General features: G+C 40.7%; 1 protein-coding gene across 1 annotated transcript in view; it reads left to right on the top strand.

Annotated features, from left to right (window-relative positions):
- Positions 1 to 6,125: 6,125 nt before the first annotated feature.
- Positions 6,126 to 12,388, top strand: part of LOC5575437 — a 38,091-nt gene continuing 31,828 nt past the window's right edge. Inside the window, exons 1-2 of the mRNA XM_021844670.1 lie at positions 6,126 to 6,427; positions 6,494 to 6,748. Of these exons, the coding sequence (XP_021700362.1) occupies positions 6,505 to 6,748 (244 nt within the window). The 5' untranslated portion in view covers positions 6,126 to 6,427; positions 6,494 to 6,504. The remainder of the gene's footprint in view (positions 6,428 to 6,493; positions 6,749 to 12,388) is intronic.

Raw genomic sequence — 12,388 nt, 5'->3', positions numbered from 1 at the left:
GGTACATTAATTACGTAAGAATTTTTTGGCGATTTTTCAAACCACCCTCCCCCCAGGGTAAGATTTTTTGTATGAAAATTAAGAATAATTTATATGGCGCGTAAGAATTCTCAAACCCCCCTCCCCCCATAACTCCTTACCTAATTAATGGATGGCCCCAAACATAATAATTGGGGTTTTGAGTGGTGTTGAGATTATTTCGTTTTCAGACTCTTCGTTCAAACCTGACTCCAAAACTAAATTTGCAATATATGTTGAGCCCTGTGCAAAGCTCAAAGCAGGTCCGTCTCACTCGGGCTCAGATTGGGTACCACTTCTAGTACTGCATTTGGTCACTCGGTAGTGCAAAAGGTACCCAAGCTTGACAGATCGTAGTACACTTTTCACGGCATTTTAGATTACCTTATGAGCCATAAAATGTTGGGCAACTGCAAGGGACATGTGTCTTTGCTCAAAGTACAGACAAACAGACGTAACACTTAGAACAAATCTTGATCCAAATCATAATCATAATCCAAATCGAGGACATGTATGCTCAATGCTAAAATTAGTGTATTTGGCCGACGGGCCAACAGATGGCGGTAGTGTGTGAAAACGTCAAACGCAAACAAAAACGATGCGAGCGCTGCGGGTGGCAGATGTGCCACCTACCATATTTTTAAATCGACTGTTGAAAAGGTGGTCGATGGACAATGATTAAAGTGTGACGTCTGTTTGTCTGTGCTCAAAGCATTTAGCCAACCCTTCGCCATTAGAGAAGCTGTAGTATACAGGACACTTCGATGCTTACTGACTTTAAAATGGCTTGCTCAATTTTCACCACCTAATAAAATTTCAATTCTGTCGCTCGCTTGCGACGCCTATATCCACCTATCTTCTATCCAGCTTTTTAAAAGCGCTAATGGCTGTCGCAAACACGCTCACTTTCAGTAGGGATCAGGCGATTTGACGTTTGGCTTGGGTCGTTTTATATTGAACGGACCAAGCCAAACGTCATATCGACTGATCCCTACCAGAAAGTGAGTCTGTTTGCGGCAGCCATTAGCGCTCGTTAAAACCTGGATAGACTCCCTTTAGCTTTGAGTCGCATTACATCTATAGCCGAAACAAAAATAATACCTAACAGTATAAAAAATGTAAAATACAATATTGAAATTTTGATTTTTTTATTCACCCAATTTCTTAACGCAAAAAAATAGTAATTTTCGACAACCACCCACCTCCTACGGAACGCTTGTTGTATGAATATTTTATTAATTTTGTATGAGCCGTAAAATTACGAGGACGCTGGAGGGGGTTAGCGTGATGAAATTTGTGAATGTGCCCATAGCATTAAGGAACTGTCAGGGATTGAATCTTGAGAAAATTGAGAGAATTTCTCACTTATCGCTCTCTGTAACAATCATGATTTGCAGCACATCATGAGAAATTGTTTATCGTATACTGCTACAGCTCTGATTAGATCGAAGGATAGCAGTGCATGATAAAACCTCTCTTAGCAAGCTTCAAACCAGGGGGCCACTATCGGATGTTCGGAGATTGTTTTGGGGCTCTCGTTCGCAGTTGTTATTTATCAAACTTGTTACAACTTGTGATCAATGAATCAAATTGTCATCAAAACAGACGAAAAACAAACATCAAAGCAAGCTCGCTCACAACAGTGTGTCCCAACTTTTGCGTATAGGGATACAATCAAAAGCAAAATTGTCATGACAATCACAGCGCGCAACATTGTTGCAATCTTTTCAACTATCGATTAATCGGTTATTTTAAACACAAAACCAAATTTGTTTTATGGATCTTATTCGATAATGTGACAATGTTTACAAAAACGGAGAAAGTTATCGAAAATTGTAATGCAAAGCCCAGAAAATCGATGCGCTCGTGGTGATCGATCATTGTCATATTCTGCTCAAGTGATGATAAACAGATGTTGCGGAATAAAATTGTTGCAACAAGAAGAGGAGGTGACAATGTCTTTGTTGTTGCGTGTTGGGTGACAATTGATTCACCGCTTGTGATTCATTGTCGATCATGGACTGATACAGATGCGATGTTTGATCGTGCTTTAAAATCAATTGAGAAGAAATTCTACAATGCCTGAGAATTGAAAAATAGTTTCCTCGCATCATGTATTCCTTTGCAAACCATTAAAATTTTCAAACAAGCGAGCAGTCATCGTGTTATCCGTCGTCAAGGAGCGAAATGTTGATTTTGCAATTTGTGTTGTTTTCTCGCTGTTTATGTCCAAAATTTCTGAAAAAATACTGTTGTGCTCAGAAAACGTTAGGCTATTAAGTTGAAATAAAATTTGACAACTTTTGGAAAAATTCAAAAAAATAATTGATAGTTATTTTGCTGTCCGATGAAGTAAATCTGAATGTTACGTCTGTTTATCTGTGGTTATTATTATTATTTTTATTATTATCTTTATTATCGAGACATTCAGCCGACTGGTTCGTCTCCGATCTGTGGTTAATATTTCCGTGATGATAGTAAGGTGGGGCAAAACTTCGTCCTTAGTCGAATAAACAATATTTCCAGAAAAACTATAGCTGCTGAGAAGAAATAAATACCAAACAGAGAATCTGCAACATATTGGCAATAATTTTGCTGAACAAACTTTTGTCGGAATATTTACTCATCTTTAGTGAAAAAATATTAAAAAAAATGATAGTCTTAAACGAAATATTGCCCCACCGGTCGAATCGTATTTAGTAGGGGAAGTGGTGGCAAAATGAACAGGGGTGGTAAAATGAACACTGTGCCTTTTACCGAGAAAAAACAAATTTCGATGAATTTTTATCATGCACGGACGATTTAGAGCATAAATCTCAGTGTTCAAGTTGATACGTAGGTCAATTGAAGTGAAAATATCAACGAAAACTAAGATTTTAGAAAACCACGTTTGAAAATTAGAACTGACGTAACTTTTAGCTCGGAAGACTATAGGTTTTTCAGTGAGGTGAATATCGTTATGATATGATGTCAAATCTGATACCTTTAGAATTCTTTTTGAATGGGTTACAATCATTAATGGATGTATTTTCGGTGGGGCAGTGAAAATTTTCAGAAATATTTGTTTTGTTCACGTTTTTTGCATGGTGTTCATTTTACCACCAACCGCTGTTCATTTTACCCACATAGTGCAGGTAAAATGAACATTTGCATCGCTTTTTGATAGCGATGAAAATATGTGAAAATTTAGCTATTTAAGTCTGAATCCATGCCGCTGCTATAGATTACATCCCTATTTTTGATGTTGTGCGATAGAACTAAACAAATTCGTCGTTTGCTATCAGAAACAAGATGATTTCCTTAAGGTGTTCATTTTACCACCCCTTCCCCTATGGGGCAAAATTTTGCTAGATAAAACACAAAATTGATTACTTTTTCAAATCGACTTAAGTAACTTTCATACGGTTTTGAGAAAATTAATTGCGAAGATTTAAAACCCTGCCCCTAAAACAGATTTTGTCGCGTACATTGCTTGCAATTAGCTCGAATTCAAACATTAGTGATTTCCCTCAAAAACTTTATGACAGAATGATACCAAAGATGAAATAAAGACCTCCATGTTTACTTTTCAGAGGTAAGTCAGTTTAAATACTTTTTAGAGAATTGTGCGAACTCATAGGGTAACTCGGTGAAATACGCCATATCCGATATTTAACAAACCAGATTCAATTTAAAATTGCAAGTGACTGGGAATCCTTTGTATTCACGAGTCAATCTCGTTTTGCCAGCTATTTCGTACCGCAAAGCATAGAAAATTCTAAACGTATTAAGTCAAATTTCAATGTTATTTCTCACGTAGTTTGTTTAGGCACTTTTGTAATTTAATTGATATTAGTACATTTTCTGAAAAGAACACGCAGCCTTTCCTGAGCAAAGGAACAACCGCAGTGAACGTCTTTGGAAGCACTACACCGAATTTCCCAACAGCACAGTAAGTAAAAGTGTGACAAGAGGATAAGGGGATGTTTGAAATAAATTTTGCTGTATACCAATAAATTACCTGTAAATGCAAGTGTAGTCTGCCCCGTGGTTCGACTTTACAACTATTCTTATATAGCGATGCGGACTCGATGATCTGGCAGTAAAATTGTATGCTTGTAAAAAATCTTCTTGGGCGTTGAATACAAAATCTCCAAAGAAAAAATCTTCGTTTGTTTTCGCAGTAGAATCCGAACCCTGTAAGTGTAATTATGATGTTTTCCTGTTAATAAATCCAATCGTGATAATTTTTGTTTAACCAAAACAAAAAAAAACATACCCAAACCGAAAACCTTTGCATGGCACTTTGACTTAATACATCAGGAACGTTATTGCTAGGCGTATGCTCAACTGTTAAACCTTCAATAAAAATGTTAGCCATGAGTTGTATAACAATAACTGCTGAAGATCCATAAAACGCTCGACAATGTCCTATGCAGTTGTTCTGTTGAAAAATTATAAGAAAATAACATTCTGACAAAACTAACAAAATAAGTTACCTGAATTATGCAACAATGTACATTAGACACTTTGAATCGGCCTATTTTGAGTTTTCGCTCAATAAAATCCCATATAAGTGAGCCTCGCAATTTTGAAACAACACTGACCACTTTTCCTCCAAGATCTGATGATGCATAATCGGTTCTTCCAAATTTATCGTAATTTATCTTTTCCAGAAAATTGACCCGATCTTGGAGAACGTCGATTACTTTCCGTGCTTCCTGAATTTCCGTGATGACCTGATCTCTAAAGTTTAGTCTTGTTAGCTGGGATGATTTCTGCCCATCAGGCGTGTATTTTCCGTGTTGAAGTCCGACCGGAGAGAAAATTTGTTTCTGAAATATTCCGATTTTGTATATAAATATGCATACTGATAAAAGTTATTCATCAAAATGTTATAGCACAAAATTCACAATATCTTTGTAACAAAACACATTAATGAAAACATTCAGACGATTGTTTGTTCTGCCAGCTTCCCGTTGACGATATTTCCAATATTGAACAAACAATTTTGCCAGAGATAGCCCGTCATTCGTTTTGAAAAACAAGAGATAAAACTCAGTCATCATAAGTTCTATTGATTCAGAAAAGTATCAGTACTTGCGCTTACATGCGGAAAGTATCCTAATACTTTTTCAGCTGTGTCAGTGCAAAACCAAATGATTTTCTTCAATTCGCAATCGTTAGACGAATTAGCCACAATCATCGATGCCTACTTAGCCTTAAGATGAAGATAAATCAAAGCCAAACTTCAAATTTTCAAGAGCACGGATCTGGAGAACCAAACATCCGTTTGAGCTGAAAACCTAATCGATTGGTCACCACCAGCTAGTGATCAATCGATTAGGTTTTCAGCTTAAACGAATGTTTGGTTCTCCAGATCCGTGCTCTTGAAAATTTGAAGTTTGGCTTTGATTTATCTTCACCTTAATGGAATTTGTTCTAAGTGTTACGTCTGTTTGTCTGTGCTAACATGTTTCCGTTTTGAATAAAGTAATATGGGGCTCCGCACAAAAATCAGTCCCTCTCTTTCACTCTTCCATGAAATATGTAAACAACAAGGCCAGCAAACGTCAAAATCCTATACGAAATGAAAACAATGCCCCATATTACTAACTAAATTCTGCTGACTTTCGTTAGAAGGCGTGACCGTATCACTGTGGTATCATTTTTGCAACGATTCGAGAAAGATGTTTTGGTTCAGTGTAATGGTCCTAGAGATCATCCGAACCCTAATATTAGTACATTTACCCTACTCACCATGAGTTCTCCGAGATTCTTCTGCAGATCATCAATCTGGTTTGCTTGATTGTGGTTTTCCTTGTAAGAATAGCAAACAACGATACTCACCACCGCACTTAGCACTATAAAAGACACGTATTTAAAATTATCTCTATCAGGCACTTGATTATTATCTTGTCGAGCCATTTTATTTCGTTTATTGCAGTAGAAACAGACATTTTGAACACATTTGAAAACATCCAACGCCTGCTGTGCTAGAGTCGACATAGTTGACCCGCTGTCGGTCGACATTTGCACGCCAGAAACAAAAACAAACCGAAAACGCATCGTGTGGTCGAAGTTATCCCAATTTTCTTCATCGTCGCGATCAGAATGCAATTTGACAGATAAACAAAAGTCGAATACGCAAAAAGTAGAACGAAAATGACTGCAGCTGCACTTTGATGTGATTTTTACGTGAAAATATTTGAAAAATTTACTGCACAAAACACGATTTTTCTTCAAATGAACGAGTTATTTCACAAGACAAAGGAACAAACTTCAAAATTGTGGTGAAAATTGTGAATTTGAGTGCATATCAAGCGTTTAAATGAGAGATGAAAATGTGATCTAGAAGACATTTTTGTCTGATGGGTAAAAATATTGCTAATCCAAACTAGTGAAGTGATAATAACAAGATCAAATGGAGGTTGTTAACGATTGTTAAAATTAAAGGTGCACATTACATCATCTAATTCTTTCCGCAATTACAAAGGCACTTGAAGTATGCGCGCTATGATGGACAGCAACGAGAATGAGAATTATTGCTACCAAAAGCAGCAGCAGCCAATTGCGAAAACCGGGAACTTAAGCAAAGGGGCGATTCCGAAGGCGGCCACCGGCTTAAAATGCCAGAATCAGTTCAACAACAATAACAATATCGCCGAGCAGGAGAACCTAATGCCGCATCTGCAGGTAGCAGGTGGCACCGAGAACGGCGATGGGCCCAATTGTACGAGCAACGGATCCGGTATGATATTTTGTTAATATGTATCTAGTTTCAGGGACAAAATTTCACTCTGTCGTGAAACTTGAAGACTCAACTTCAAGACTGGTAGCAGGTCTCGTTTTAGAGACTTTGTCGCTATTTAAATGCTAGACTAAAAAGTTTCGATTTTGGATGGAACGTATCTGACGCCTGAGAAAATGGTCTCAACACTCACTTTTTTTGTTTTTCTATTATCGCCTTGTGAATAAATCCTGGTGTAAGATTCTGCCGGCCATTATAAAGGTTCTTATGGAATTTATTCATGGATTCATCAAGGAAATGCTCATCAGCCAATTCATTTCCAGCGATGGAAGAATGGTCAGGGACTCATACAAGGTTTACAGAGTTGACTGAATTCAGTTCCTCAATTTTAGTGCGACATGCGATAACATGCTTCATCCTTGAGTTGGCCGAAGCAAGAGCTTTTATAGCAGCCTGACTATCTGAACAGAAGTATATGACTTTACCCATTACGCGCTGTTGAAGTGCTGATTGCACTCCACACATAAGAGCAAATATTTGCGCCTGAAAAACGGTGCAGTTTCTACCAAGTGAGTAAAACTGATTCAGCCTTAGCTCACGAGAACATACACCAACACCAACTCTACCTTCAAGATGGGAGCCATCAGTGTAACATACTATATATTTTTGTGACGTAGGACTACGTCTTTCTTCTCTATACAGCAGTGAAATTGGACTATTAATTTGAGTGGTTTGTGCTAACGTAAGAACAACACGACATTCACGAAACGCGACGCGAGACAACACTTATAGTTCTTACTATCGTCAAACAAAACTTAAAAATTACCTTTCTGTCGACCGCTTTCGGGCGCGATGTGGCCCATCTACGGGACAATGTCCGACTGATTGCGTTTTGTTTTGTAGGCCGTTTTCGTTCGTCAGCCGGTGGGCGCTGAACTTTCCAATCGTCGGTCTGAATTCCTCCTCCTGGCCAACCTGAGCGTTTAGATCTCCTATGATGATTTTGACGTCGTGGCTTGGGCAACTGTCGTACTCGCGTTCAAGCTGCGCGTAAAAAGCGTCTTTATCATCATCAGTGCTTCCGGAGTGAGGGCTGTGCACGTTTATTATGCTGAAGTTGAAGAACCGGCCTTTGATCCTCAACTTGCACATTCTCTCATTGATCGGCCACCACCGATCACGCGCCTCTGCATATCACCCATCACTATAAAAGCTGTTTCCAGCTCGTGTGTGTTTCCGCAGCTCTGGTAGATGGTATGGTTACCTCTAAACGTTCGTACCATTGATCCCTTCCAACACACTTCCTGCAACGCTACGATTCCGAATCCACGGTCCTTCAGCACGTCGGTGAGTATGCGTGTGCTCCCGATGAAGTTGAGAGATTTACAGTTCCACGTACTGAGCTTCCAATCGCTAGTCCCTTTACGTCGCTGTGGTCTTCGCCGATTGTCCCGGTTCGTATTCTCTCGTTGATTTTTCGTTGCTTGATCGGTAGAGGTAGGTTTGCGGTAAATTCCAAATTTCAATGTGTTGTTTTCTTTTCTACTGATCAACAGATCGAGAAAAGGTAGTCGGCCATCAACTTCTTTCTCTACAGTGAAATTTATTGTGGCACGTTGAGAGTTCAACAAATTCAGCGTTTGGTCTATGTAGCGCTCTTTCACTGGGGCAAATATATCATCCACATAACGCCACCAAATTCTTGGAAATAAATTTTCTTTCTGAGCGTTAACCTCAGAGTCGCTCATGAAGACATCCGCCAGCAGAGGGGAAAGTTTGCTACCCATGCTGAGACCAAAAGTTTGATGATAAACCTTTCCCCTGAAGGTAAAAAAAATCTGGTTCATACACACCTGGGCAACAGAAATATACGCGTCGATGTGTTTTGGTAGGACTATATTCCGTTCCAAATGTCGTCGGAGGCTTTGCAGAGCTTCGGGGACTGGTACGCTTGGAAATAATGCTGAAACATCAAACGAAACCAGAACCTCACCTCTCCTTAGCTGGAACCCTTCTAGTTTGTTCACTAGATCGACGGAATTTTTCACGCTTTTCCGTGCATCACAGGGTACTTCTGCATTTCGTTCACAAGCCAAGCTGCCAATTTTTCCGTAGGCGTTCGGACGTTGAAGGAAATGGGGCGCATACCAATGGGATTTTTATGAATCTTCGGTAGGCAGTATAAAGATGCAACCGTTGGATTTGGCACATGAAGCTTTCTTTCAAGCTTTTCTTCGCCCATCTAATGGGCCACTTTCTGCCGATAGCGAAGAGCGCCGCCTAGTGGCAACATTTTGAATCAACTAGCTCGAACAATGATAGTCCTTAACTTACTAAACAACTTTACCGAAAACGCCATCCTTCTAAATGGCCAGGATTCTGAAATATCTGCAAAACAAAAGTAAAACATCCATGCCGACTAGTGCCACCTAGCGGTCAAATTTCGAATTAAATGAGGTACCATCAGATAGCGTTTCACCTCCAGAACAACTTTACTAAAGACCCCAGGTTTCTAAATTATCTGGATTTTGAGATATACCGATTTCAAACTGTAGTTTACTTGAACCGTATATAGTGCGTTCATTATTATGCGACTTCTTTGTACATTTGTTGAACATACCGCATTATAAAGCACCATACTGTAAATAAAAACTGTCGAGTATTGTTCTTAAGAAGATTCTTGGGGAATACATTTTGGTTTGGTGTCGATAGATAACTTTGTTGCAAAATGATAGCATATAAATCACAACCGTTGTACAAAGTACAACAGCGCGACAGCCCGAAGGTTAATGGTCACAATTTTGAAAGGGAAGGATATGGTAAGGATTGAGCTTAGGGTTCTCTGCAGCTCATCCGGGAGGTATGACGTGGTAGCTCGATTATGGTATCATGGTTGGTACCAATTTCTTGTCGGTATTCGTCTGCTGGATGGCCAGGATCCTCAATCCAATACAAAAGGGACAACACAGAAAAAAAGAACACAAGAGAATTTAACTTTTATACAAGACAAGCGAAGGAAATCGTAAATTGCGACCATATAAATAAGATCGCGGGTGCCCAACACATCTGGAACATAGGGTTGTCTACCTCGGGCCGCAAGGGTATCCAAAAGTTGCGGATATGGAGGCGTCCATATCCGGGCACTGCCAAACTACGTGATCGATGTCATCATAACCGGAACCATACCTATTACAAATATTGCTCAGCGCGAGGTTTATCCTGTGTAGATGTGCATCTAGCGAGTAATGGTTGGACATAAGTGTTGACATCACGCGAATGAAATCTCGACTTACTTCCAAACCTTTCCACCAGGCTCGCAAGGAAACTCTAAGAATTATGGAATGTAACCACCGTCCCAGTTTTCCATTTAGCCAATCGATTTGCCAACCGTGAAGAGAACTTTGACGTACTAAATGAAAAAAATCATCGTGTAAAATTCGTCTATCATGAATCTCACCTTCATCAGCGCCCACCTTTGCGAGAGAGTCCGCCTTCTCATTGCCATATATTAAGCAATGTGACGGGACCCATACAAAGGTAATCTTACATGATCTTTCGTCCAGAGCACACATCTGCTCTCTTTTTTTGTAAGAAAGTAAGATGCATGCTTTACAGGTTTCATCGATCGGAGTGCCTCAATCGAACTGAGACTATCCGAGAAGATGCAGAAGTGGTCTGCGGGCATGTTTGAGATCATCCCCAAAGCGAAGTTGATTGCTGCCAGCTCAGCAACATAAACCGTGCAAGGTTCCTGAAGTTTTCGGAAGGCGGAAGAGTTTTCATTGAAGACACCGAAGCCAGTGGATTCATTGATACGGGACCCGTCAGTGAAATATCTCCTGTAGGAATCGGCATTCTGGTACTTTGCGTTAAAAATACGTGGGATGGTTTTACATCGAAGTTGATCTGGAATTCCATGAATAGCTTGTTTCATGGACAGATCATATTCAACAGAGGAACTGTCATTGGTGAAGCGTACACGTGGAGGGTGTTGGGTTTTTCCCTCAAACCAAAAGAATATAGAGCCACAAAATTAATTTCGAAGCATTCTGTATTTTAGCGCTCCCACACACATCTATCACACGCCTGCGATAATGCTAACTCCTACGCTAATGCCCTATGCTATGGTCTTCGGCCAGATTATGGTCTCCTTCTTGCCCTGCGGGCGATCATCACTTGTGCGCATGCTATAGTGTACTCACGGCTTCTTCTCCCTAGAGTTCGTCACCTCGTCTAGCTCGCCGTCTTCTTCGCGCCGACAATGGTCGACAGTCTCGCTGTTCGGACCTTTTTGCACCGCCTCCGTTCCTCTAAATGCCCCTCACTGTGGAGCTTGGCTACGTTCGCGTTCGATGAACCTCCGTTAGCAGACACCGACCACTCTGTGAATGCCACCAGACAGGTATTTGTTCTGGCCGACGGGTTTGGATCTCTTGCCGACAACCGAGATCTGTTAGGTCCTCGATCCAGCGATTCACCAGGATCTCCCACGGCCAAGTGCTTGTCCGGATTGGATGCTTTGCTGCCTCGGATTGAAACGTAACAGAAAAAAAGCGCCCTAAACGGCCTTCATTAGTAACATGCGGACGCTTCCGACTAGAGTGACTCACCCGTGGATTTGGGACGCTTTTTCGGAGTATTTCTCAGCGCTTTCCTCGTTCCCAAACGGACGGTTGGAGATTAGGGTCGACTTCTGTGTGGAACGGGAAATCGTCACAAAACGTTACGCGCATGTTAATGTCGGTCAAAATTACCTCACGCTAGTTCCTTCAGAACTTCCTTGTCCTGGCTACTTTTTGCCGTTGGTTTTTGCCGGATGATGCTCGGAACGGATTCCTATTTTGGCAGAGAGTCGGTGGTTAACAATCCATGTTATACGGCCATTGCGATCTAAATTACCTTGGCACAGTCCCTGAACACAGCCGTGCTCTTCTCACCGGTCCCGCAGCGCGTGTGCTGGCGTTTTTTCCTTGATCCGGGCTAGGCGGTCCGAATCCCGTTAGCTGCTGTCCCGTCGAAATCTGGAACTTTCCTTTGGTCCGCGCGTCCTGGCACCGTGTCGGCAAGGATTTGCTTCGATCAACTTAGTCTGCCACGAGGAGGCAGCTATCTCGGCAGCTTCGAGCACTAGCACCTCTTCTCTTGCTGCTGCCAGTGCACTTTTTGTCTGCCACAGCGGAAACAAACTTTTTCCTGTGTTGTGGTAGTACTGATGATGACAGATGTGAATCGTATTCTCAAAGGGCGTGTTCGAGTTAATCGCTTTTGTGTACAGTGTAATTTATGCTCGAAATTAACTAAATTCGAAATGAACGTTACACAACTTCACTGTGGGGATTGAATTTTTCATGAATCGGTAACAGCGATTCATGAAAAATTCTAAACTTTCACTTCCGTTAAGAAGTTTTCTAGAGACTGAACTGATCGTGTAGTTTAGCTTGAACAGACTTCAAGACATACAAAGAGGCACCAAAATCCAAACTAAATTTACGCAAGTCGCACCACTTGCCAGAGAGGGTACACATAATCCAAAGCTTCAAGTTTCTGATTAACGACAGCGAGTCCTGTCAGATGAATTGATCAGACGCCAACGAAGTCTTGGCAAATGGTCTCTAGAGAAGTTCTTGTCCATCATCTCTA

Source organism: Aedes aegypti, chromosome 2 (genome assembly GCF_002204515.2).
Source record: "Aedes aegypti strain LVP_AGWG chromosome 2, AaegL5.0 Primary Assembly, whole genome shotgun sequence".
NCBI lineage: Eukaryota > Metazoa > Arthropoda > Insecta > Diptera > Culicidae > Aedes > Aedes aegypti.
The sequence above is the reverse complement of the archived record's forward strand: the minus strand, read 5'-3'. Positions and strand labels throughout refer to the sequence as shown.